Below are 26,879 nucleotides of genomic sequence, written 5' to 3' on the forward strand. Positions count from 1 at the left end.
GTGATTACCTGTATTTACTGAAACCATTAGTAAATACATGTAATCACTAATTCGGCTAGTAATTACAGGTATTTCCTGAATTGTTTAGTAATTACGTGCAATTCCTAATTTCACCTATATGTATTTACTGTAACATATACATCGAATAACAAATTTTTTTCTAGATTTCTACAAAGGAGGCGTATTTTTCATCCACTTCCGGATAAATCAATCGTAACTACTCGGCCATTCTCGCTATGCAGTACAATATTTCTTCGTGCAACCAGAAAGGCCGAGTAGTTCCGATTGCCGGATAAATAAGAAAATGAAGAAAAACACGAACACGCGGTTTATGTTTGGTGGACAAGATCGTCCTAGAAAAGATAATTTTAAAGGACGAAGCGGAGAGAAAAGAAAAAAGCAATTACTTAGCATAAAAGAACGTAAAGTTGACTCACTTAATAAAGAAATTGCTGATATTAGAAGCAGATATGCACAGGTACGGAAATTTTCTTTTCGCATATTAATTTATAGAAAATTATATAGTTTTACTAGTACTTACAGCATTTAAAATATAGAAAAGATAACAAATCAAGTTGCCATTATATGAAACGTGACATAGTTTATTTAAGGTTCATGTGGAACCTTTGGCTAAAATGATCGTATTTTTACCTTAAAATTAACTCCCTGAGTACAGACAAATCTGTGCATCTGGAAAAGTTTTAAGGCATGGCATGCCTCTGTACTCAAAGTAAATTTTGAGGTGAAAATACAGCCATTTTAGTCAAAGGGTCCACATCATGCACATGAAGTTTAAGTAAATATTTTATAAAATATTAAGAATTTCTATTTTTTTTTCAATACAGTGTAGAGGGGGGGGGTAGGAGGGTCCTGATCCCGAAATCCTAGGCTTAACAATACAAAATCCCGAGGTCCCAAAATCCGAAAAAAAGAATTCCTTAATCCTGAAATCCCAAGCTTAAAAACACCTGATCCCTTAGTCCCATTAAAGGTCCTATCCCCCCTCAGTGTATAAACATTGTTGTAGACCTAGAGATAAAAAACTTAAGGACAAAATTAGTTGAGTTAGGGAAGATCTTTTTTGGCTCAATTGTTTAGAGTGCTGCTTTTAGATCCTGAGATTGAGGCTTTGAATTGGTTGGTAACATTTGTGGATTCATCATGAACTTTTTTGCCTGTGGCTCAATTTGTTAGAGCATTGCCTTTAAATCCTGAGATTGAGGGTTCAAATCCATTGGTACCATCCATAAGTAGTGCCTGGCAGTCTGTTATGGTCATGAGGGTTGACCCGGTCGTAGAATGGCTGTGACATGTCACCTGGCCAGAGGATTTCCATGTAGATCTATTAGGGTTGTACAGTAGCCGACCTGTGACCTGTGAGTGTTGCAGACATGCAGTGTTCTCCCCAGGCCGATATGACGCTGCGGTGCCGCAGCGCCTTTATAATATTTTCGTAGATCCCGCAGCGTCTTAATTGGCCGTTGTCCCTTAATACTTGATCCCGCAGCGTGTTAATTTTCATATTTTCATTATAAATATTGGTTAAAATTGACAAGTTGCTGATCACCGCTGAGTGGTCAGTCAGTGTTGCGCAATAACTGATACTGAAGTCTGAACAAGTTTTACCTGAGCCACGCTTATCTCAGCCTTATCGGATTATGTTATCATGTAATAGCGTAAATGATTATTAAAACGATAGATATGTGTAGAATAGTATTAAAACAAATAAAAACTGCAGTGCAGAAATTAAAGAAATAGATCGCAAATACATTGTATTTTCGGATCGTGTGTGTGTGATCACTTGACCATTTACATAACGGATTTTTTTCATTGGTCGAGAAGAAGAATCTATTTTAACACGACCAATGAACGCGCTGATTACACGTGATTAATTTGAATACACATGGTTAAAGATATTTACGATGAAAATTATGAATGAGAGTATTTGTAGATGAAAAAATTTAAATAAACTTTGATTTAAGATAACTAGGAGTTATTTATTTAAATAGAAAGTGATTAAAAGTTGCTTGCAAGGTAAATTCGTCTCAAACTCGTGTTTTTAGAAAGAATTTGATCATTGAACATCAATCGTAAATCAGTGCGTCGGGAAATATGTGACAATCAACACGACCGGTTACGGATTCGCTGCAGCTTCTGTATAATGTCACTAGTAAATAATTTCAATGCTTATAGCTTTAACGAATTTGTAAAGTTTCGTTTATATCTACCTGCCAATGATAGGTTTTAAGAATAATACACACGGAAGGGAGTAATGTCAAACTACGGAAACTAGTCAGCTGTTCATTAAAACATTTTTGTTTTAAAAAGTTGACTGTTGTATACCTAGTATCTTAACCGAAATTGATTTTATTAATTCTGAATGAACATGTTCTCTGCTAAGCTAAAGGCAGATGATGGAAGTAGATTTTTTTTCAACCAAATGACTTCTAATAAAAGGGGGAATATAACTTCCTCTACACAGACAGTATAAGCAGATGTCATTGCTTCTCCTACCAACAGAGCTAAAGATTTAGCAAGTGATAACAGCAAGCACCTCTCTCTGGTTTCAATAACATGGCTGCCTGAGTTTTTCATAGCTTATAAATGTTAAAGGGGGTATAGGCAAAAGTTATTGTACATTAGTTGTAAGAGGGGGTTTTCAACCCTATTAAAAGAGGATAAAGACAAAATTGAGGAACAGACTGTCCAACAAAATAACACTATCTTGAAACAATATAATCCCTAAAAGGAGCAGAGAGTATAGAGATGAATATTTATATTTTGACTTCTTTTATAATTGACTGAATATGAAAAACTTTTGTGTTTAAAATCATTTTATTTCATATACATTCTTGTACTTTATACTCTGCATTATTAAACACATAACACAAAACATTATTATTCATATAGCATGTCATGATTTATAACTGATTGCTTCAGATCACACAAGTTCATCCTAAAAAAAAGAGTTACGCGCCCTTGAATTTTGCGCCTTAAAAAAATCCTGGGGAGAACACTGAGTCATGGAGATATAAAGTTAGTCTAACAAGTTGAGTTAGGGCAGATCTTCTTTTGCTCAATTGGTTAGAGCGCTGTCGTTAGATCCAAAGATGAGGGTTGGAATGCCAGTGGTACCATCCATGGATTTTTCACAACAACATTTTAACTTCTGGATCATATATTAGCTTCTGTCCAAGTTTCATATCTTGAAAATATAAATTAATGCACCTTCTAAAATTGAATTGCCTAATGAATTTTACTAGAAAATAAGATACTCTCCACGACTTATGACACCAGAATAAAATGCCATGGACAATTTTGTACATGTAGAGCATACCGGTATATACATGTACATGTAGTAGATAAATTTATTATGTCTGTTTATTTTACAGTGTTTATAAAGAGAATATTTTATATATTTCAGATTGAACCAAGTAAAATTAGCAGTTTCACAGACTTTCCATTATCAAAACGAACTTTAGAAGGTAATGTTTAATGCACAGTTGCCACAGTAACATCATGATCAGGGATCTGAATTTTTTTATTGTGACGTCATAAAAAACGCGACAATGCCTGATGACGTCACATCAAAAGTACACAACTTTCCTCAAATCTTTGAAAAGGAAGGATAAAAATCATTAGAGAAACAAATTCCACCACTGTAACTCGTGTATTACAATATTTTTCCACTATCAAAGGTTAAATTTTAGTTATTTAAAAAGGTCGGCAAGCCCCGCACTTTAAATATTATAAAAAATTTAACTGTCTCCTCGAGTGGAGAAATATTGTAAAACACTTGTTGCAGTTGTGGAATCTATATGTAATATTTAAAAAATCTTATCCTATAATTTCTTTGAAATATGTTTAAAATTTGTTCTGTGTGAGTTTCCCTTTGAACAGAAAATTATATGGATAAAATTAAACTGTTTCATTTCAACCTAAATTAAATGTATATACAGTGTTCTTTCAAATGCTGAATCTAAACCTACATTTAGATCTGTTTTTACCCAGTTTTCAAGTTGGTGCAAATCAGGATCCCATATTAAACTTTGTTTATTTCAACAAAATTTAATTTATGGGGTTCGTTGAAATCCAAAGGGTCCTAAATTAAACTTTTGTTTGATTTCATAAAAAAAGATTTCTTTGGATTCCTCCAAACATGTATGTTGATTTAATGTACTTAGATTTTTGATATTGGACCATAATACTGTAGGTAAATGTCCAATATCACATTTTTCAGTTCTTTGACCACCATGACCATATTAATTTTGTGTCACAAAATGTGATTCTAGTGGCAAAGAATTCATTGGTTAACCTTATTTGTACTGGTATTTCTTTTAAGGTTTGAGAATAGCTAAATTTGCCTCACCAACAGATATACAAAGAGAATCAATAGGACTGGCACTGAAAGGAAATGATGTACTGGGAGCCGCTAAAACAGGATCAGGAAAAACTCTAGCATTTCTTATTCCGGTATATATGTGTTTATAATTTTCTAATCCTTCTACACTGCACTAATGTTTTGATAATTGATATAACACATATGTTTAAAATTTAGTTGAATGTTTTTTCTGTGCTAAAAATTTATGATTTTTATACCCCCGCTTTAAAAAAGGGGGGTATACTGTTTTACCTCTGTCTGTCCGTCAGTCAGTCCGTCCCATGAAACTTTCTTCACATTTTTCTCAGGAACTACAATACAAGGATTTCTGAAATTTGGTTTCAGGGTTTATCTTAGTCAGCTATACCGTGTGATGCGTTTTCAGATTGATCACTTGACAACCTATTGTTTACCGAACACTTGTATGATTTTACACATGATAGCCAAGTTGAAAATTTTCGTCACATTTTTCTCAGGAACTACAATACAAGGATTTCTGAAATTTGGTTTCAGGATTTATATAAGTCAGCTATACCGTGTGATGCGTTTTCAGATTCATCACTCGACAACTTCCTGTTTACCGAACACTTGTATGATTTTACACATGATAGCCAAGTTGAAAATTTTTTTAGCACATTTTTCTCAGGAACTACAATACAAGGATTTCTGAAATTTGGTTTCAGGATTTATATAAGTCAGCTTTACTGTGTGATGCATTTTCAGATTCATTACTTGACAACTTCCTGTTTACCGAACACTTGTATGATTTTACACATGATAGCCAAGTTGAAAATTTTTGTCACATTTTTCTCAGGAACTACAATACAAGGATTTCTGAAATTTGGTTTCAGGATTTATATAAGTCAGCTATACCGTGTGATGCGTTTTCAGATTCATCACTCAACAACTTCCTGTTTACCGAACACTTGTATGATTTTACACATGATAGCCAAGTTGAAAATTTTCGTCACATTTTTCTCGGGAACTACAATACAAGGATTTCTGAAATTTGGTTCAGGATTTATATAAGTCAGCTATACCATGTGATGCGTTTTCAGATTCATCACTCGACAACTTCCTGTTTACCGAACACTTGTATGATTTTACACATGATAGCCAATATAATGGTTTAATTTTTAAATTGTTATTTGGATGGAGAGTTGTCTCATTGGCACTCACACCACATCTTCTTATATCAAGTTAAAAATTTTCGTCACATTTTTTTCAGGATCTACAATACAAGGATTTCTGAAAATTGGTTTCAGGATTTATATAAGTCATTACCTATACCGTGTGATGCGTTTTCAGATTCATCACTCGACAACTTCCTGTTTACCGAACACTTGCATATTTATCAGGGTTTCAGCTAGGATTTTGAGGGCTTTAGTCACTTTTGCGTGTGATAAAATTCAGGCTTATTTTTTATAATAGCAAGGGGTCTAGGATGTCTATATAACTAGCTATAAATATATGTCCAAGTCCTTCAAGGACTAGTCTAGGATCTTTGAAGACTTTAGGATTGCTAATGCAGGCAGTTATTGTCAATATTGAATGAATTGACTGATGTGATGTTAAGATATGAAGATAAGATCAGGGATCTGGTAATATGGTTCACAACTTCACTTCAGTTATTTTCAGGGCACACCCCTAATCAACAAAATTTGGGTGCCTCTATTTTTTAAACTACTGCACAAATGAACTTGTAACGACTTTTTCACTTCACAATCATTTATATCCTTGAAAATATTTTAAATATCTATTTGGAATCAATTTCTTTAATATTGGAAAGAAGGATCTGCATCTATACTTAATGTGACGATTCTAATGACTGTAGACTGTAGATCACGTTTACTTTCGATTTTTAAACGAAATGAAATGAAAACGGGAAGTGACAATTGAATAATAATTTCAGAATAAAACAGGATTCATCTACGAACTTTCACGCATGCGCAATACATAAAACAGGAAGCACCTGTTTGCAAGTGAAAATATTTACGTTTTGAATAAATTTCATTCTTTTTAATCGAAGTTGTCGAAAGTTTTTGATGAATATTTATATAAAGTATGACGGAAATACGTTAAAATGACGAAACTACGACAAGCAAACTGCAAATTATGATCTTAAAGGAAATATTGAAAGTAAAATAAAGTTGAAATGTCCGGGAAGATTTATCAATTTTATTCAAATGACGAAAATACGACAGAATAATAAATTTGTGAGAAATGATTAAAATGAAATGCTGACTGACTGATTTAACTTAAATAGATTATTATGATGGTCATTTATCATGTTTATGAGGTTTTATAATAATAATTAAGGGATTAGTAACCCATCTGATTGGCGATAGGCGGATTACTTGTCATCACAACTTTCAACACCTGGGGTAAACGTTAATTACCTGAGGGTCATAAACTTGTCAGAAACATAAAGACAGGTAGAATTCAAGAAATTTGATGTGTAAATATTTTTACACTTTCCAAATTTAAGTGACGAAATTGATATGAAATATTTTCGTCATTTGGAAAACCTTTTCGTAAATACGAAAGTGACGAGTGCTAGCAAAATCACTGTATTTATACACTATTAATATTATCCACTTGCGGCGGGGGTATCATCAGTGAGCAGTAGCTCGCAGTTTCACTTGTTTTTTTATCCATTGGCATTGAATTTCATGTAGTCTTAAGCTAATACAAGAACACATTTATCGTTTTTTGAATTTTTTTTTGGTTGTCAACAGTTAGTCCCTAATGTCATAAATGTCGACAGCGTAAATTTCTTGCAATTTTTTCACATACCTCTGACTGACACCATTTATTTATTCATGTGTTATGCACAAAATAGCATTTGCATACTGTAAATTGTAAAAAAAAATAGATAGGTCTTAAATCTAAATGTAAAGTAGCTATTTGGTGTAGTAAAAAATGATATAAAACCATTTCTGATGGTGACAAACTGGATTAAACCTAGTGACGTAAAATTGTTGATACAATAATTGGACCAACAGCTTGATTTTGTTTGTCAAAAATAATAATTCAAACAGAGGGTTGTGTATTTGAAAAGTAATTACTTAATATACCTAATGCAGATAATAATATATAACTTATTCCAGGTGTTAGAATGTTTATTCAGAGAAAAATGGAGTCACATGGATGGGTTAGGTGCTTTAATTATCTCCCCTACCAGAGAGTTAGCCTACCAGACATTTGAAGTGTTAAAGAGGGTTGGAAACAGACATGACTTCTCAGCTGGGCTTGTCATTGGTGGGAAGGTAAAACATTCATAAATGGTTATAAAAAGCAAAAAAATTCATATTATAATTTGTTGTAAATATGGAACAAGTGACCAAACAAGACAATGGAAATAGAGTAAAATATCTTTTTCTATGTGTTGAGGCATTGACAATTTGTTTTGATGCAATGTCATCGACAACATCTATTGGTGTATGACTTCAGGAAGTGAAGTTATCAAGTTTATTTCACTAAGAAATCATTATAATTCACTGCAATCAATGTAAAACAAAATAAAGTACCTTTCGAATCTCATTTGTGACACAGTCACTATAAACCATTTAAGGGGGCTCGGGGTCTAAATCATTTTTTTATTTAATAAAAGGATTTCGCTATATTTTTCTATAAATGAACTTAATCTGAGAAAAATGAAAGAAAAAAATTGGGTCACCATTCATTTACACTCACAATCTGCTGTCAAAGAAGCATACATTTTTGTGAATGCCCTTTTTTCTTGTTGATCTATTAGGAGAGATAGCAGTAATATTGAAATAAAAAAAGAACTTAAATACAGAAATCTTTTACGGTACTTACTCTTTTTCCTTTCATTAAAATCATATGTGTTTAACTTCAAGTGTTTAATTTTAAGTATTCAATTTTTAGCATTTACGAGAAGAAACTGTGAGATTAAATAGGACAAACATAGTGATATGTACTCCAGGCAGACTATTACAACACATGGATGAAACTTTCAACTTTACAGCTGATTCTTTGCAAATTCTTGGTAAGTAGTTTCACTTGAAAGGATATTTTTATGCCCCACCTACGATAGAAGGGGCATTATGTTTTCTGGTCGGTACGTTCTTCCGCCTGTCTGTACATTCGTGTGTCTGTTCGTCCCGCTTCAGGTTAATTTTAATGAAGTTGACGTCCAATCAACTTGAGACTTTGTACACATGTTACTTATGATATGATCTTTCTACTTTTAATGCCAAAAATAGTTTTGACCCCAATGTCACGGTCCACTGAACATAGAAAATGATAGTGTGAGTGGGGCTTCCGTGTACTGGGGACACATTCTTGTTTTAAAAGAGGAAACTTCACAGTGTGACGCTAGAACAGCATGACAATTACAGCCAATCAATTTTGCAGAAACAAATAAACAATGTCATCTTATGTTTAATATAAAAAAAAAAGTGCTATATTTTAAACATGATAAATGAAACTGAAAATTTATTTGATCCACAAAACTAGTTGCATGTTGTAAGACGGTAAGAAAAAAAATGTGTTTTGAGGACATTTGCGTTATACTCAAGATAGAAATGGAAAAAAAAACTTTGTTAATTTGATATCGTGCATTTATATATTTCAGTTCTTGATGAGGCAGACAGGATTTTAGATATGGGTTTTGCTCAGTCAATGAATGCCATTATAGAAAATTTACCATCAGAAAGACAAACATTGCTATTCAGTGCCACACAAACTAAGTAAATATATAAGTAAAATATGGTTAGGCAGGGCAAAAAAATAATATGTCTGTTTCCTGTTGCCAAGGTTGGTAGGTCGGGATTATTTTTTTTTTTTTTGGCAATCCCTGTCAGATTTGCAGTTGGTTAAATGTCATGTTTGGATAGGGTCCTGAACCCCAAAAATGATTTATTGTCTTTAAATAAGACTAAATTGACCTATCCTCCCAATGCCGACATTTTTTAAACCTTAATTGTAGCACATTTGTTCTGGGGGGCAACAATTTTTATTGTTTATGCATAGTAAGATACAGATCTGGATCGGACTGGAAATGACTTTTTTTCCGGAATTGAATAAAAAGATCCAGGGTCAGGGGGTTGAGTCGGGTCGATCGGGAAACAGGAAACAGACATATATTTTTGTTTTGCCTTACATATATGCTTTCAAGTATAATTAAATGCATAGTATATTTTGTGTTGATGTTACAACATTTGAATTGGTCAATAAAAAAAGTTTTTTTTCAGAAGAGGTTCATACCTTAAGGTTTCATGTATATAATTGGTGAAGCTAATTATGATTTACAACTAAACATAACATTCAAAAGCTAAAGTAAAGTACATATTTATCTTTAACATGTTTAATACAATATGCTGGGAGGTCCAAAAAAAAAGGGTGAAAACAACACCATTGCCAAAAGTAAACAACTAATATACTCCTGAAAAATTATACAGAAAACTAGATTGAGCAATAAAAACCAAATAAAAGACGAACGAAATTTTTATCGTTTTAAAGTAGCTAAAATTTTCTACTGTTCTGAAATACAAAAATTCAATATCGACTACAAAAACACTTTTTCATTTATTTTATAAGCATAAGCTTTAACGATGGTAAAAAAGTATAAATTATAATGGACTATTTCATTACAATGGATACGGGCTGGTGATAGGAATCAAAATATCCCCCCACAACCAACATACCTTTATTTGGGCATTTTACACACCGAAAGATCAAATGGACATGCCATGATAAATGAACAGCAACATTCTCTAAGCTCTTCCTCCCCTTTAGCACTAATATGTTGGGATTTTTATGACTCATTGTAGGTGACAGGGTATTAAGTGTCACACTTGACCTTCCATCTTTCTGTCCTTCCAACACATTGTTGAGCTTGAGCTGGGGATTCGTCTCCTTAGACACTTTTATGTATCAAAACTTCTCAACTCAAATCATTCGGTATTTATATTTGATATGATATGAATTTTAAATAATGTTTGATGTTTTCAGATCTATCAAAGACTTGGCAAGACTTAGTTTGAATAATCCTGTTTATGTTTCTGTTCATGAAAACGCTGCTCATAGCACACCTACGCAACTTGAACAGGTAAGTAACCTACTCATAGCACACCTACGTAACTTGAACAGGTAAGTAACCTACTCATAGCACACCTACGTAACTTGAACAGGTAAGTAACCTACTCATAGCACACCAACACAACTTGAACATGTAAGTAGCCTACTCATAGCACACCTTCACAACTTGAACAGGTAAGTAACCTTCTCATAATACATATACATGTTCCGGACCATATGAGTATTTGGACCATACGCGTATGGCCATGACCATATGCGTATACTCATATGGTCCGACCATACGCGTATGGTCCGACCGTACGCGTATGGTCGGACCATATGAATATAATACTCGTTTGGTTATTAACGGGCCGGACCATATGAGTATTTGGACCATACGCGTATGGTCATGACCATATGCGTATACTCATATGGTCCGACCGTACGCGTATGGTCGGACCATATGAGTATAATACTCGTTTGGTTATTAACGGGCCGGACCATATGAGTATTTGGACCATATAGGTATATATATTTTTTTCAAATTACATTATAAACGTTTCAATAATACAAAAACTTTATCTAAAAAAACAGTGATGGTTTAAAACATGACAATTTTTGTAATTTTATAATAAAAAAAAAATACGTAAAATTTAATATTGATGCCATAGTTAGGTTTCATCGCTAGTTACATTCCTGCATTTAGGTTTGGATGACATTCACTTCCACACGGTATCATAGCTTTTTTGCATTTGCAAGAAATTTGTGCACGATCTTTTTCATTTACACATTTTGTTTGCGAGTGAAAAACAATCCTTTTTTGCAGCTGCGTTCAGTGATACCGAGGTCTTTGGCAATTCTGATGTCTACGGTGTTTTTAAGAAGCTCTAGATCTCAAATATCGTAAAATGACTGCAATACACCATCTTCACAACACAACTTGAATAAATTAATAGTATGCAACTTTCCAGTGACTTCTTATGTAACAGTTCATTAAAAAAATTTTGGAATTTTAATTTTTAAGTCGACATATTGCCATTTCTCGTAATAACAAATCGGTAATAAACATCGGTATAAAATGTGTTTACTTTAAATTTGACAATTAAGTAAAATTAAGTAACTATGTGAAACTTTTTATTATTATTTAGCTTTATCTTTTTATTATAATATAATGATAAAATTACCTTTATGATAGCGTATTTTGAATGAACGGTCATACCATATGAAGAGTTTAGAAGTATGAAAAGTAAACTGTAACAGAGTGTTAATTACCCCGACCATACGCGTATGGTCCGACCATACGCGTATGGTCGGACCATATGAGTATATACTCATATGGTCATGACCATACGCGTATGGTCCAAATACTCATATGGTCCGGAACATACACAACTTGATCAGTCACTTATAACTGAAGATATACACAAATTTATATAGCAGTTAAATACTAAAAGGAACACAGTTTTAGAAAATAAATGATATTTGATTCTAATAAAAAAAAATCACTACATCACATGGGAACTACATGTATATCTCTGCATTTTCTAAATATTTCAACAAAATATCTAGTAAAGAAGTTACTTCTATCAGGGTGCTTTATCTAGTAGATTCTGTACTGTTGAAAGTTTTTACATTTAAATCAAATTGAAAAGATTCTATACCTTTGACGATTTCAAAGAAAAAGGTATCTAAATTTATAAGAATTAGGAGATAACTCTATTGTATTTTAAGCCTCGACTACATCAATTTGGGATTTGATGGTGCCAAATTAAGTTAACTGGCGACTCATTAGCTGAGTCAGTAAATAGGTATTTGTAACCAACAAGTCACCAGTTGATGCCATTGGAGCTTTGAATACAATATTGTTATCTCCATTCTAATAAAACTGACAGAAAACAGTGTGAAACCATACATTTAAAATCTGTCATACGTCATTTACAATGCACATACATTTTCAAAGTATTAATTATGAATTGATGGCATGAAAACAAGTGATGTTATCCAATGAAATTAAAGGTTACAAACAATGTTGCATTAGAATTGTACATAACATTTATAAATAAATAAATTTGGTGTATATGCTGTCTTCTGATTGGTTAAAATTGTTAGTTTTATTTTCAATGTTGTCAATTTTGATGGCGACACGCCCGCTCTGACGTTGAGTATTCATACGTCAACATGTTCTTGCGTTGTTATTGTCAAGGTAAATAATATAAAAAGTTCTTTGAGCCTTATTTTTGATAAAAATTTATTTATAATGAATGGCAATAATTTATTTTGATTTTATTGAATCATAAAACTAATTTTAGACTCTTCACAATAAGTTTTATGGTTCAATAAATTGAAAATAAATAATAGCCATTCATTAAGTAAAACATGACTTGGTAGAGGCTATACCCTATTTTACATTTCAGAGTTACATTGTATGTGAGCTTCATGACAAGATGAATATTCTATGGTCATTTGTGAAGAATCATCTGAAGTCTAAAGTCTTAATCTTCATGTCCAGCTGCAAACAAGTAAGATTTTGTCATTATGTACTTCTTGAAACCAGTCCTTTAGGAACAAACTATATTTTGTTTGTAGGAGTAATAATTTGGATGATTTAACTATCATTGAACTAACATCATGTTTTTAATGCCACCTTAGAGTTTTCACCCTAATTTCACGGTCCACTGATTATAGAAACTGGAAGTGCCTGCTTCAGGTTCAAGTTTTTGGTCAAGGTAGATTTTGGTGAAATTGAAGTCTTATCAACTTAAAATTTAGTACACATGTTCCCTATGATCTTTCTAATTTTAATTCACTTTAATAGTATGAACACAATTCAGATTTACTCCTTGCATACATAATTAATTAATTAAGCAGTGAATTATTTTTATTTGAAAAAAAAATGTATTGGATTATTCATATATGTATGCTACCAGGGTTCAATTACAAGTTGTATCAAACATCCATTCCGTCATTCATTCATTTACTGAGGCAGAAGCCTTTTAAAAAAAATTAGGAGATGTAAAAAAATGGAACACATTTGAAAATAGGTTTACGTACATGCAAGCTGACACCAACAATATTTGTTATTCAAATACAAACGAAAGAAAACTATTTAAGGTAGATACAGTGAACGGTTGTGTCTTTTTATTATATGATTATATTTTCCAAAGTACATGTATCATATACATCTGAAACATCCAAATTTTAAATTTAACTATTAAATTAACCAAAAAATGAAGGGTTGTTATTATAAATGTATCTAAAATTTTCAAAAAAGAAAGAAAGTCCTTTAAAATCAAGGGTAGATAATTATATTTGATTTGATAAGACAATATGTTATTTTTGTGATTCAAGAAAATAAGGCCTGTTATTCCTAGTTTTGATATTTAGGTAGTATTTATGAAAGGTAACTTGTTCATTGATTGTTAACCGTTTCTTTTGTTTAATGTTTCCTCAATAAGTAAAAGAGAAATCTATATAACCCAGATAGAATTACTGTTATTTCATTAATTCGGATGTACGTTTACAAAAAAAACAAGTCCTGTAACCCCTTGTTTAATTTTATATTTGAATTAGAAAATATATTGACAAATTTTTCAAAATGCTTAAAACGAGTTCCATTTGCAATTTAAAAGCTAAACATTCATGTTACAATTCCTGTTTTGTAAGATCACAAATTAAATTTAAATGATTATATATAATTATATAAGATTTCTGTTTAAATATTGGAATCCTAAAAGCACACTCAAAGATGATTTTATTATGAATTGTAGGTGAAGTTCATCTTTGAATGTTTTAGAAGATTTCGACCAGGTGTCACTGTACTTTGTTTACATGGTGGAATGAATCAGTTAAAAAGAGTGGCTGCTTACAGGGAATTCTGTAGAAAGAAACATGCTGTTTTATTTGCCACTGATATTGCTGCTCGAGGATTAGGTTTGTTTAACCCTCTAATTGTTTTTTTTTTATGCCCCACCTACGATAGTCGAGGGGCATTATGTTTTCTGGTCTGTGGGTTTGTTCAATCGTCTGTCCTGCTTCAGGTTAAAATTTTTGGTCAAGGTAGTTTTTGATGAAGTTAAAGTCCAATCAACTTGAAACTTAGTAATCATGTTCCTTATGATATGATCTTTCTAATTTTAATGCCAAATTAAGAGTTCTGACCCCAATTTCACGGTCCACTGAACATAGAAAATGATAGTGCGAGTGGGGCATCTGTGTACTGGGGACACATTCTTGTTTGCCCCTGATATTGCTACTAGAGGATGAGAATAGAGATGAGAAGATGTGGTATGATTGCCAAAGGGACAAAACTCTCCACTAGACCCCAAATGATGTAGGACCTTAACAGTTTTAAGTCACTGTTTTGTCCTTCTGCAATGAGCAAACCCCATACTGCAGGTGAAAATCAATGCAAATAAGAAAACTAACACAAACTTATGAACGTAAACAAAAACCAAATATGAAATCAAGCAACAAACAACATCTCCAGAATTACAGGCTCATAAAGAATATGAAGAGGGTTTTTTTACCTTTTAAATGTTTTGTTCAGAATTAACTGAAATAGAAACCATAATACTTTTCAAAGTTCCTAAATCAGATTATAAATTAGTTGGTGTCCTCTTTGTTCTGAAAAATTGTGTTTTTCTGAGTAGCTAGATGGCAAAAAGTTTGAAGAGCAATTGTAGGTTTATATTTCAGAGATCTTTTAAAAAATTAACCTGTTAATGATATACAAATGCATAATAGCCATGTCAGTCAACATGGCGCATGTTTCTGGAAGAAACTTGACCAGGACAAAAATTTGGGATAAAAAAAACATGTTGTGATGTTTGCAAATAAATATATGTAGATTTTCCTGCTGTTAATTGGGTAATACAGATGGACTGTCCTGAGGATGCTAACACATACATACACAGAGCTGGGAGAACAGCAAGGTATTTAGGATATGAAAATTTGAAGGATTTTGTCATGGATTTAGTTCAAATTAAAAAATGTTTTATCTTTAATCATGGATGAAATTTTGCACTTACAACCTTCTATACAAAAAGATGCATGTTGTTTACTGGGCTTATTATTTTGAACCTTTCGAAATGAAAAAAAAAAAAAAAGAAAGTTATTTCTGTCAAATTATAAGTTTTTAAGTTTTACAACATTTTACTTTGTTCATCATGTTTATAATACAAATATAACTGTGAAATGTTTTTTCCATAAAAAAATAGTCATAATGAGAAACACACATTGAAAACATGTTATAAGGGAGATAACCAATATTTTGTTGGCAAAAGATATTCAACCTGGCAAAAAATGACACTTAAAAGAATAAGAAGATGTGGTATTCTAATATGAAGTGCTTCTTTCGCTTTTTGAACAAACCCATGATCTAAATCCAATAAATTTTGTTTGCACATGCATATATTGACTACTGCATTATAATGAATTTTATCAAATTGGCATGCATTTAATATATTTCATTAACTTTAAAAACTTACAAACTCTTAATTGATGCACATGTTATTACTTATGCATTTATTATGGCTATTATGTGTTGCATTCCAAAATTGACATATTTGACCTAGATATGACAACCGCTCGTGCTGGCTGTTCAAAACTCCTCTCTCTGAAAATCACAGTGCCAGAGGTTCGCCTCTTTACAAACAAAAAAGGGAGGTTCATGGAAGAGCCTACTCAAACGCTTAACACTTATACTTATTGGACATAGAAATTACCTTAATTGTCCTAATCAGAATCGAAATAATTGATGCAATAATAATTAATTGTAGTTTTAACATGAGTAGGCATAATATTTGTGTTATTTTAGCCCCCACTATGGCTCTGGCAAAAATAATCATGAATATAATGCCTACCCATGTTAAAACTACAATAAAGTATAGCTTGCATCAGTTATTTCTTAATGAGTGCTAAAAAAACAAATCATCCCAGAATACCAACTGACACAGAAGTAAGACATCAACAATGAGCAAAACTCATTCTTCATAGTATAACAGGGTGGTTTTAGGGCTCGTATAACAACACTCTGTTTAGGGTTCTTCATACTTTATTAATATTCAGGAAATATAATAAATACAGCCCTGAAATAATAATAACAAATATATAATAAAGTTATTAACTATCACAGTTACATATGAAGTAATCACATATTTGCCTTTATAATAGCTTACGTCATTTAATAAATACAAAGTTAAAATATCATAGCCATAACGAACGTAAACGTAGTAATAAGTATATGATCTATATTTGAATATAACTATCAAACATTCTATTAACATATATCAAGGTACCATAGTATATCAATAATACGTATATCAATAGAGATCAAGATAAGCCTTACCGATTTATGGAATCAGGCTATAACATCAACAGCACTACATTAGCATTATAACCAATGCTCTACTTCTAACATCAAATATATGTCTGTATGATCAATGGGTCCTACAAGCAATGTACAACACAATAAGTATTCAAATACACATTTCAGTTCCATATAATCAAAGCATTACAATGTTTTTAATAATCAATCACAATAGTAATATAAACTTGATTATCATATATTAAAATTACAGGCTATGACGTAGTATCAATATAAAGCAATGTGACGTATAAGACTCATGACATAAGGGTCAAAGGTCATTCTCAGAATCATTCAAAAATCTATCTCCCTACTTGCAAACTATGCTTTCATATAACTCATACTCGGAATCATCTCTTTTACACACATTTACATAATATAGGGATATAGGGTTATACCTACCAAATAGGGCTTAAAGCAATCCATACAATTCATTCATCTCTCATTCTACACAAAGTAACTAAAGTGTATCCTTACCTTATAAAGTGAATATACTAAATTCCATATGTCCAAAATACTGTAAATGACTATCAATGAAATATCATTCCATTCCAAACAATATAGAAATGGCACAAACTAAAGTAAATATAAATTCTCCATTTTCTCAAACAATACCCATTTCAAATCTGGGGGTATGTCCCAATTAACCAATGAGAACACAGATAATTCTGACCACAGAGAAATTCACCTGAGCTTTCTAACTAATGATATATAAATTGTACAGGTAGAAACAGTTCCCACTGTGCGGTCAAGCATAGCTGATTAATACTAAATACTCTAATGATTAAATAATACATAGATAAACTGGTCAATAAGTAATAATGGTAAACTATACAGAGAAGTGATTAAAATAATAAAATCAATGAAAATCGTCTCTACCACAATAGAAAGCTATAGAAGACCATGGCCATTCAAACAATTCGAACATGAAACCCTGCAGTCTGATTTCATGTGCAAAGCACTTTATAACAAATACATATACGACATATATACAGCAACAAAGGGTAAACCACTGAATTACAAATTCCTGACTTGGCATATGGAAAAAGAGAAAAATTATAAGTGAAATCTTGATTTCAGTTTTGAATTTCCTGAATTAATTATCAAAATGAATGGTGGGAAGAGGAATCTTCATTTAATACAAGTGTCAAATAGGAACATCTTAAACAAATATTGAAAACTAAGTAATGTTATTTTTGCACATGTACTTTTATGTTTTGATTGTAAGTTTCTCATTACATGTACTACAATTGCCAGCATGCCAAATAGTTGTAGAATATTTATCCAATGATGAAAACTAAATCAATCCTTATAATATTTGCATGATTTTCCACAGATATGAGAAAGGAGGAGAGGCCATGTTGCTATTGTTACCATCAGAGGAAGAAGCCATGGTCCAGCATTTAAAAGATAAAAAGATACCTGTAGAATGTATTAAGTAAGTACTGTCAATAGACAACCTTCTAGTTCTATGCATTTCATTCAAAAACTTTGGTTTTAGTGAACATCATTCACGCATTTATGGGCATATATTCTACAACTATTACTTTTTTTTTCAGAGTTAATTCTAAGAAGATATGGAGTATACAGAATAAGTTAGAATCTAATTGTGCAGCTGACCCCCATCTGAAAGAAATGGCACAGAGGGTATTAAGTCTTAAACAAATTATTAGTCTTCAAAATATTGTAAGATAAGGTAATGTGGTATGATTGCAAATGAGATAAGGTAATGTGGTATGATTACCAATGAGATAAATATTGGTATCCAAATAACATAGATTTAAGCACCATAAGGCTTTAGGCTTTAAGGCCATTTAGGGAGCAAAATCCAAAGAAAAAAATGTGAAACAACTAAATATGAAGAACCAGCAACAACAAAAAATATAGACATAGTATACGGCAACAAACAAAAACCACTGAATTACAGGCTCTGGAATTTGGACAGACTCATACAGAATGTGATGGATTCAACATGTTTGTGACACTCAAAATGTCTTTTTAATAACAGACCCAAACACTGCGATTTGTTTATCATGTTTATCTGTAGATAATTATTGCAAAAAATATAATTTAAACACTGTCAAGAAAAGGTCCTTATTGGTGACATGTGTCTGTGGACCACTGTTTATGTTGTAGTAAGACATAATGTTTTAAAACATGCCACCAGAAAATTTTCTGCATATTGTGTATTGTTATAAAGAGATGGAGATGTGGTATGATTACCATTATGAATCATTGTACAGCCTTCTACAATATGTAGGAAATACCCACACAGTGTATTAAGTTATTGATGGTCCTCACAGAAGAAATGTTGGACACTTATGACAAAAGTTGATCAATTGAACTTTCTACTAAAATAAAAATATTTATTTAGCCAGTCTCATTCTGGTAAATAAAATTGAGAAAGGAAATAGGTAATGTGCCAAAGAGACCATAGAGCAGACAACAGCTGAAGGCCACCAATGGGTCTTCAATGTAACGAGAAACTCCCGCACCTGGAGGCGTCCTTCAGCTGGCCCCTTAAAAATGTTAACTAGTACAGTGATAATGGACGTCATACTAAACTCCAAATTATACACAAGAAACTAAAATTAAAAGCATACAAGACTAACAAAGGCCACATGCTCCTGACAAAATTGAGGCGGGGTTACACATGTTTATGAGATCTCACCCCTCCCCCTATACCTCTAGCCAATGTAGAAAATTGAGAGGTTAAACATGTTAATGAGATCTGAACCCTCCCCCTATACCTCTATCCAATGTAGAAAAGTAAAGTACACATGTCTCACAATGTTTGTGTCATTGGGTTGCTGTCTTATTTAGTTATTTCAATCTGCTTTTATTATTGTTCTATTTTTCACTTTATGTTTAATATGTAGAAATATAGAATAGTGTTTATATGTTTGGGCTTTTTTGTTGCAGGCCTTCCTTGGATATTTAAGATCAGTGTTTCTGATGAGTGACAAAAAAGTATTTAATGTCCACAAGCTTGATATAGAGGAATATTCAAGGTACAAATATCAGTGCAGTAACTTCATATTAATCTGTCGTCATAATGATTGTTAGCATAATACAACGATGACATTTAACACATTGACATGTCATACAAGGAAATTTCACACATTGACGTTTCATACATGGAAATTTCACACATAACATGTTACAAGTTACAAGACATTAATATACAAATTGACAATTTACCAATAAAGAATTTTGAAATCACATAGTTGCAAGTTACAAATTAAGAATTTTGAAATTGCAAATATACGGTTACAAATTTACAATTTACGAATTAAAAATTTTGAAATTACAAAGAAACAAGTTACAAATAAAGAATTTTGACCCACTTGGCTTTCCATATGATTTTTTTTTTAATATTTACATTTTTAAATTGATTTATTGTCTTGGTTTAACTTTTTTCTTGTTAAAAAAAGTTTAATATACTGTGGTTTCATTTATTTTCGTGAGTACCAATTTTAGTGAATTGAGAAAAATATTTGATTTGTGGTTTACCAATCTCTGCATACAAAGCCTATGGAAAATTTGTTATTCATTGAACAATCTAATTCGTAGGCCACAAAACCCACAACAATTGGTATCCATGGAATAATTGCGAATCCGCAGTAAATTTCTTTTGTTTCATCTATCCTCTAGGTCTCTTGGATTGGCAATAGCACCAAAGGTTAGATTTTTAAAGAGAGACCAGAAAAGACTTGAAGAAAAAGCAGCGAAAATTAAAAAGAAAATAAAAGATAAACAAGTGGAAGAAAGTGAAAGTGAGGACCTTTCAGAAAGTGAAAGTAGACTGCATCCTGAAATAGCATCAGGGTCAGAATCAGAAAGTGAATCAGATGGAGACATTGCCTCTGAAAACGATTCAGATCAGAGTGAACAAAGTGAAAGTGAAAGTGAAAATTCTCATGTGACTAAAAATAAATCCAAACAAGAAATGAATTTTGATGTTGATGAAGACGATGTTGATGATCTGTTCACTGTAAAACGGGTCGAATTAGAAGACGATTCAGAAGAGGAGTTGGAAAAAAGTGAAAAGAAAGAAAAAATACTATCAAAGGCAGCTCTAGCTAAAAAATTATCAAAGCAAAAGATCACAGTGAATACAAAGATACAGTTTGATGATGAGGGAGAGGTATGAGAATTCTAGAGCTAGTTTGATTTTAGGAAATAAATGTTAACATGAAGCCAAATAAAAATTATGTGTATTTCCTATTTCCCTAACTACCTACCCTTTATTTTAAGCTTAGAAATAAAAAGGTTTTTTTGTAATTTTTTCAATTAGCACTATCAAAGTCAGAATTTATCTTCCATAGACACAATCTAAAATAAAAAAATCCCTGCATACCTACCATAGTTTTTCAAAAATGTGATAGGAAACACACATATTATTTTATTTGACCTTATGGGAAAAAAAGATGTGAGTCCTAGAGATGTGATCGATTGTCAAAACATATATACATAAACAAATGAACACAACCTAAAATAAAAAATCTTACTGAAAGTGCTTTTTTGTCTCGAACTTGTAGCAAAATTTTTACTTTCAAGATATTGTTTTTCTGACAGCTGGTTAGTGATAAATAACAACCTGAAATTAGTTACTTGTCTGATTTAAAACAGATGATGTCTTCTTGATATTTACCTTTTAAAAAAATATAGGTGTATATTCTTTGAACATTGAATTCATATACAACAATGTACAATGTATTTTCCTATTTTGGTCAATGATATTTTGTTTTCATTTTTTGTTGTGTATATCTTCAGTGATATTGTTGCCTCTTTTCCCTAGAGAAAATTCCCAAATACTAAAAAAATATCAAAAACTTCCTTCCAAAAAGGAATGTTTTATTCCCCAATTGTGATGGCATTGGTGGTATTGTACATTAATTTTTTATTAATTTTATTTGTTATAGCGCTTTTGAGATCAAGGTTTCTGATTAGAATCACTGCGATGTTAAATTGTAACACACATGTTTTTTAATGTATTAAAAGTACTGTTAATTTCTCTTTTTCTTTCCCCTCCTCAAAAAGTTCCTTTCCTGCTGAAAATGTCTCATAATTCAAAATATGACTTGAAAAAAATTGTTTCACAAAATTCCCAATTTCCTAATTTTCCCCAAAAAAAACTGGTAGAGATAATATGTAAAAAAAAAGACCACAATATCACAGCTGATCTAAACTATCTCAACTCTTCACTCTGACCTTGCAGGTAGTGACATTTCAGATTGCAATTAACATAATCTATGTAAAACTGATAATTTATATAGCAGGAGATTTCATAACCACAAATAACTTAAGACCTTTACTAAAGTCTTTCATAGAAACAAAGATTTGGTTTGGAAATTTGGTTGTCGAAACTTTCTTATTAACAAGAGGAAATCACATTGACATAGTGTATTTATTATTTTTATTGAAAGTTTTGGACCTTTTATAGCTATCTATACAGTGATGGTTTTGCACATTGTTGAAGGTTGTATAAAGACAGACAATAAGTCAATTGGACAGTTTTTTACATCCTTGCCCTTTGGTTTCATATATATATATATATCATCTACACTCATATCACATCTTCCTTAATTTTGTTTTAAGTGCATTATTTGTGGCATTGTCATTTATTTTTATTTTAAAAATTAAGTTTAAAAAGGGATAAATAGAAGCTTTTTTTTTTTTTTAAGGAAATAGAGGATAAATTGAAGAAACCAGTTGTAAAGAAAACATTTGAGGATGACGAGGACGAGGGTGGAATAAATATACAAGTTGCTAGGCAACGTATGATGGAGGAAGATAAGTTTGATAAACAACTGTTCAGAGAGAGGATCAAACAAAAACATAAGGTAAAGTGCTAGCAATTATTTTTACATCGGTTTACTTTCAACTAGTTCTGTGCATAATAATACTGTTATAACATAAATACTGTAGATTCTTTCATTTTCATGGGTTACCAATTTTTCGTGGTTTGAGGTTGGCCTCGAATTTAAATGTCTTAAAGAAGTATAAAGCGTCTTTATGTTTTATGAAGACTTTCAAATTGACTAAACCATGAAATCAAATATCCAATCCATGAAAAAAATACAATATTTCCTCGATCCACAAAAGTTTGAAACCATGAAAATAAATAAATCCACAGTAGAAATAAAGGTAATTAAAATTCATAATTAATACAAATCCCTGCACATTCTCTACAAAATCCAGTACATATATCTTTATTCTGACAAACCTTCGTCAATACAATGGTATACAGAAGTTACATGTAATAAATAGCACAATTATAAATTACAGAAAAACATGATATGTACACTATTTACAAATATAAGTTGAATTTAGCTAGGAGAATGCTCCTTGTGGAAGACTGTACTTTGACCTATAATGGTTTACTTTTACAAATTATGACATGTTTGACTGGATGGAAAGTTGTCTCATTGGCAACTCTAACCATATCTTCTTATATCTATTTATAAGTTAGGCCAACTAAAATTAATTAGTAGATTTTCATCCAAATTTTTGAAAAAAATGGGGCGGGTGAAAGGATTTTATTTTTTTAATTTTATTTCATATGAAACCCTCGTCACGAGTTCTTCATACCGCGGGGTATTAGATAGTGGAAAACAAGCCTGTATAATGTACATACATGCTGTATAAGGAATCCTACACTATTTTTTAAACTCGTAAATAAAAATCCCTGATTGGCAACCACTGTTATACATGTAATTGCCGCTTCAGAAGCCTATTTATAGTAAACATCAAAAAGAAAAGAAATGCTCTCTTCAGTTGGACTATACCTACACCAAGTTTATTTTGCTTTCTAAGCAATGGTTTGTAGTCCCCATAAAATCAATACAATGTATTGGTACAATTGTATGCAACACAAGTATTATGAGTACAGAATAAAATGAAAACTCAGTGTTGAAAGTAATTATGATGTAAAACATGAACTTAAACAAAAAAAAAGTTGTTGTTTGATGACTCAATTGAGGGTATTGGGAAAGTTACAGAGGGTGTTTGCTGTTTGACAACAAAAACAACAGCCATGGGTAAATATAAGGGCTTGTTATAATAAAAATGTGTGTTTTAGAAAAAAAATTCTCAATATACGGTCATAAATCAAACAAGTTAGTGCTTGTGTCAATTTCTTTAATCCAATTTGATCTACGATTCTTGCGCTTTGAATATCATTCACAGTCCAAATTTCCTGACACAAAGTTATTGTATTTCGATTCACTTGTGACTACCGCAATTTGCGTTCTAGGACAATGCATTTTACTCGTAACTCAAATATTTCATGCCCTTCTCGTTATCAATCTCTATTATCAGTTTATGATTTTGTCATCATAGAGCAGCAGAATATGTCGACTTAATCATTTTCTTTAAGATTACTCGAAGAAATACTAAAACGAAATTTGAAACAGGAAGTTTTTGATGAAACGAAATCGATGGTTCCCGGTAACGGACATGAAAAAAATCCGGAAATCATATTTTTGATGAATAAAAAAATCGGGGCAGATGGGGATGAAAATCTAGCAATTGATTTTAATTGGCCTTAGATTGACTATTGAAATCCGTTAAAGTGAAGATTGAAATTGACAAAATAGCAATTATACATTTTACTTAAATCAACAATTTACATTACATGATTTTAACTGAACAAATATCTAATTACATTCAAATGAGTTAATCTAGTGTATGCCATATATAGCTTGTTGAATACCTTTCACCTGTTTATAATTTTTCAGGAAGAGAGAATAAAGAAAAAAGAGAAAAATAGAGAAAAGAAGAAAAAGAATGATGATAATGATGAAGACCAGGATGTAAGATATTTGCCTTGCTTATTTTTTTTTTATAAAAAAGAAAGTATTTGCCCTCTTATATTCCTGATCATGAAATTTAAATCCTTTATCTTTATGGTTCATATAAGATTATTACAAAATTTTAAGTTATGTCTCAATATATATAAACATAATGGTTGAAAGGGTACAGAGTTGTTTGATAGTTTTCTCCCCTTAAAGGTTTTAAATGAGCTAAATGAGTAAAACAAAAGTAGCATTGTATAGCCCCACCTAGGGGCATGATGTGTTTTATACCCCACCTACGATAGTAGAGGGGCATTATGTTTTCTGGTCTGTTCATCAGTCTGTCTGTTCGTCCGTCCATTCGTTCTACTTCAGGTTATAGTTTTTGATGAAGTTTAAGTCTAATCAAACTCTAACTTAATACACATGTACCCTATGATATGATCTTTCTAATTTTACCACCCAAGTTAGAGTTTTGATCCAAATTTCAAAAGTCCACCGAAGATAGAAAATGGTGATGTAAGTGGGTCATCCATGTACTATGAACACATTCTTGTTTGACACTAAGTTTATTTTAATTTACCTGAAACCATATATTTACGGAACTAGTGTCAAGTAACCTATCGGAGTTTAGTATGACGTCCATTATCACTGTACTATTATGCATATTTTTAGGGGCCAGCTGAAGGACACCTACGGGTGCGGGAATTCTCGCTACATTGAAGACCAATTGGTTGCCTTCAACTGTTGTCTGCTTTATGGTCGGGTGGTTGTCGCTTTGACATATTCACCATTTCCTTTCTCAATTTTATCCCATTAAACAAGAAGAGACATTTTGAAAACCAGAATTATCTCCCCTATTTCCATCAGAAAGTATGTTAGAACCATATATTTTCTGAATTAGTGTAAAGGAAACTATTGTTTGATACTGGAAGTAAATTTTGATGAATTGGAAGTCATTTTATTTTCTTTATGTTACTGTGGATTCATTTATTTTCGTGGGTACCAATTTGAGTGTATTGGGAAAAACTTGATCTTACCTGGATGTTTAATTTTGTGGTTTTTAAAAAGTCAGCATATATTTCTTTGTAAAATTTGTAATTTGTTTAACATTTTGATTTGTGGTTCTCTTGTACCCACAAAATTCATGAAAATTGGTATCCTACGAATATTAATTAATCCACAGTATTATAAAAGTATATTTTTATCTGTTAAAGATAAGCTATCGTCATACACTGAGAGTGTTTATTTACTGTGCATTACTTATTTTCCACAAATTTTCTTTTCAAAAGTGGATTTGAGATAGATGGGTACTGTAAATTGATCCTTAAAAGATTCCTTTTAATATGGTTTTATCATTAATAGGATGAGGAAGGTGTACCATTTGAAGGAACCGAGGACACAGACCAGCTTATAGCAGAGTTACCTGACCCTGACAAGATATATGGAAGAGAAAGTGGAGAGGAAGACAACAGTGATGAAGAAGAAAGTGATGATGAAGGGTAGGTTTTCAAAATTTCCTCAAATAATTCTTGTCAGTTAAGCCTCTTTTCCATAGGGTAACTTTGTTATTCTACAGACTAGCAATTCCCTCCTAAATAAAAGTTGCAGTGGAAAGTATATGAGCTTACTCACTTTTGTTCTTAGTTTAATAGTTTAACAGTAAAATAACTTTAAACATGGACAGAACAGAATTAATCTGTTACATAATGATGTCAAAGATTTAAAGTAAGTGCATGCAATATTAATGTGTATTTCACTTTATAGGTTCATATGTATTTCATCAACATACTGAGCTGATAAATTCCTACTGCAGTTAGTTAATGCATTGATCATTTATTTTTCTTTCAAATTTTGTTATTTTTTCAGAGCAGTTATATCTTAATTCATGCAAGGTCAGTACCATAATTATGGTAGACCATATTTTTGGGTGTCAAACTGAGGTCCATGTCTAAATGTATGAGCTTTAGTCTAGTAAAGATGGGCATGGGATTTTTTTTTTTTTTTTATATAAAAAATGAAAGTTATACAGTGGTAAGCAGGCATGTATTCATTATGAAATTATTCAGTTTTTTCTATAAACTATTTTATAATTTGTTTCAGTCCCAGGAAGAAGGCTAAGTTTGACTCTAATTCTGATGAAGATTCAGAGAGTGAATATAATAGTGAAAAAGACAGCGGTGAAAATGAAGAAGATTCAGATGAGGATTCTGTTACCATGGATACTGGATTGTCAATAGAGGGAGATGAAGAATTAGCATTAAAATTATTAAACAGCTGAGAAAATAAA

General features: G+C 31.7%; 1 protein-coding gene and 1 long non-coding RNA gene across 2 annotated transcripts; one reads left to right on the forward strand and one right to left on the reverse strand.

Annotated features, from left to right (window-relative positions):
• The first annotated feature begins 294 nt into the window (after positions 1-294).
• On the forward strand, positions 295-26,879 carry LOC134687904 (probable ATP-dependent RNA helicase DDX10). Its single transcript, XM_063548362.1, has 18 exons — positions 295-478; positions 3,425-3,485; positions 4,343-4,473; positions 7,492-7,650; positions 8,273-8,393; positions 8,982-9,096; positions 10,361-10,457; positions 12,841-12,945; positions 14,194-14,356; positions 15,273-15,357; positions 18,127-18,228; positions 18,350-18,437; positions 19,713-19,801; positions 20,445-20,937; positions 22,478-22,636; positions 24,533-24,607; positions 25,955-26,091; positions 26,693-26,879. Exons 1-18 carry the CDS (start codon positions 305-307, stop codon positions 26,868-26,870), a joined length of 2,532 nt encoding a protein of 843 aa, XP_063404432.1. The 5' UTR covers positions 295-304; the 3' UTR covers positions 26,871-26,879.
• On the reverse strand, positions 16,421-17,667 carry LOC134686246 (uncharacterized). Its single transcript, XR_010101577.1, has 3 exons — positions 17,268-17,667; positions 16,773-16,873; positions 16,421-16,512 (listed from the first exon to the last, which is right to left on the reverse strand). It is a non-coding gene; the product is annotated as an uncharacterized LOC134686246 (long non-coding RNA).

The sequence above is a fragment of the Mytilus trossulus genome, chromosome 10, assembly GCF_036588685.1.
Source record: "Mytilus trossulus isolate FHL-02 chromosome 10, PNRI_Mtr1.1.1.hap1, whole genome shotgun sequence".
Taxonomy (NCBI): Eukaryota; Metazoa; Mollusca; class Bivalvia; order Mytilida; family Mytilidae; genus Mytilus; species Mytilus trossulus.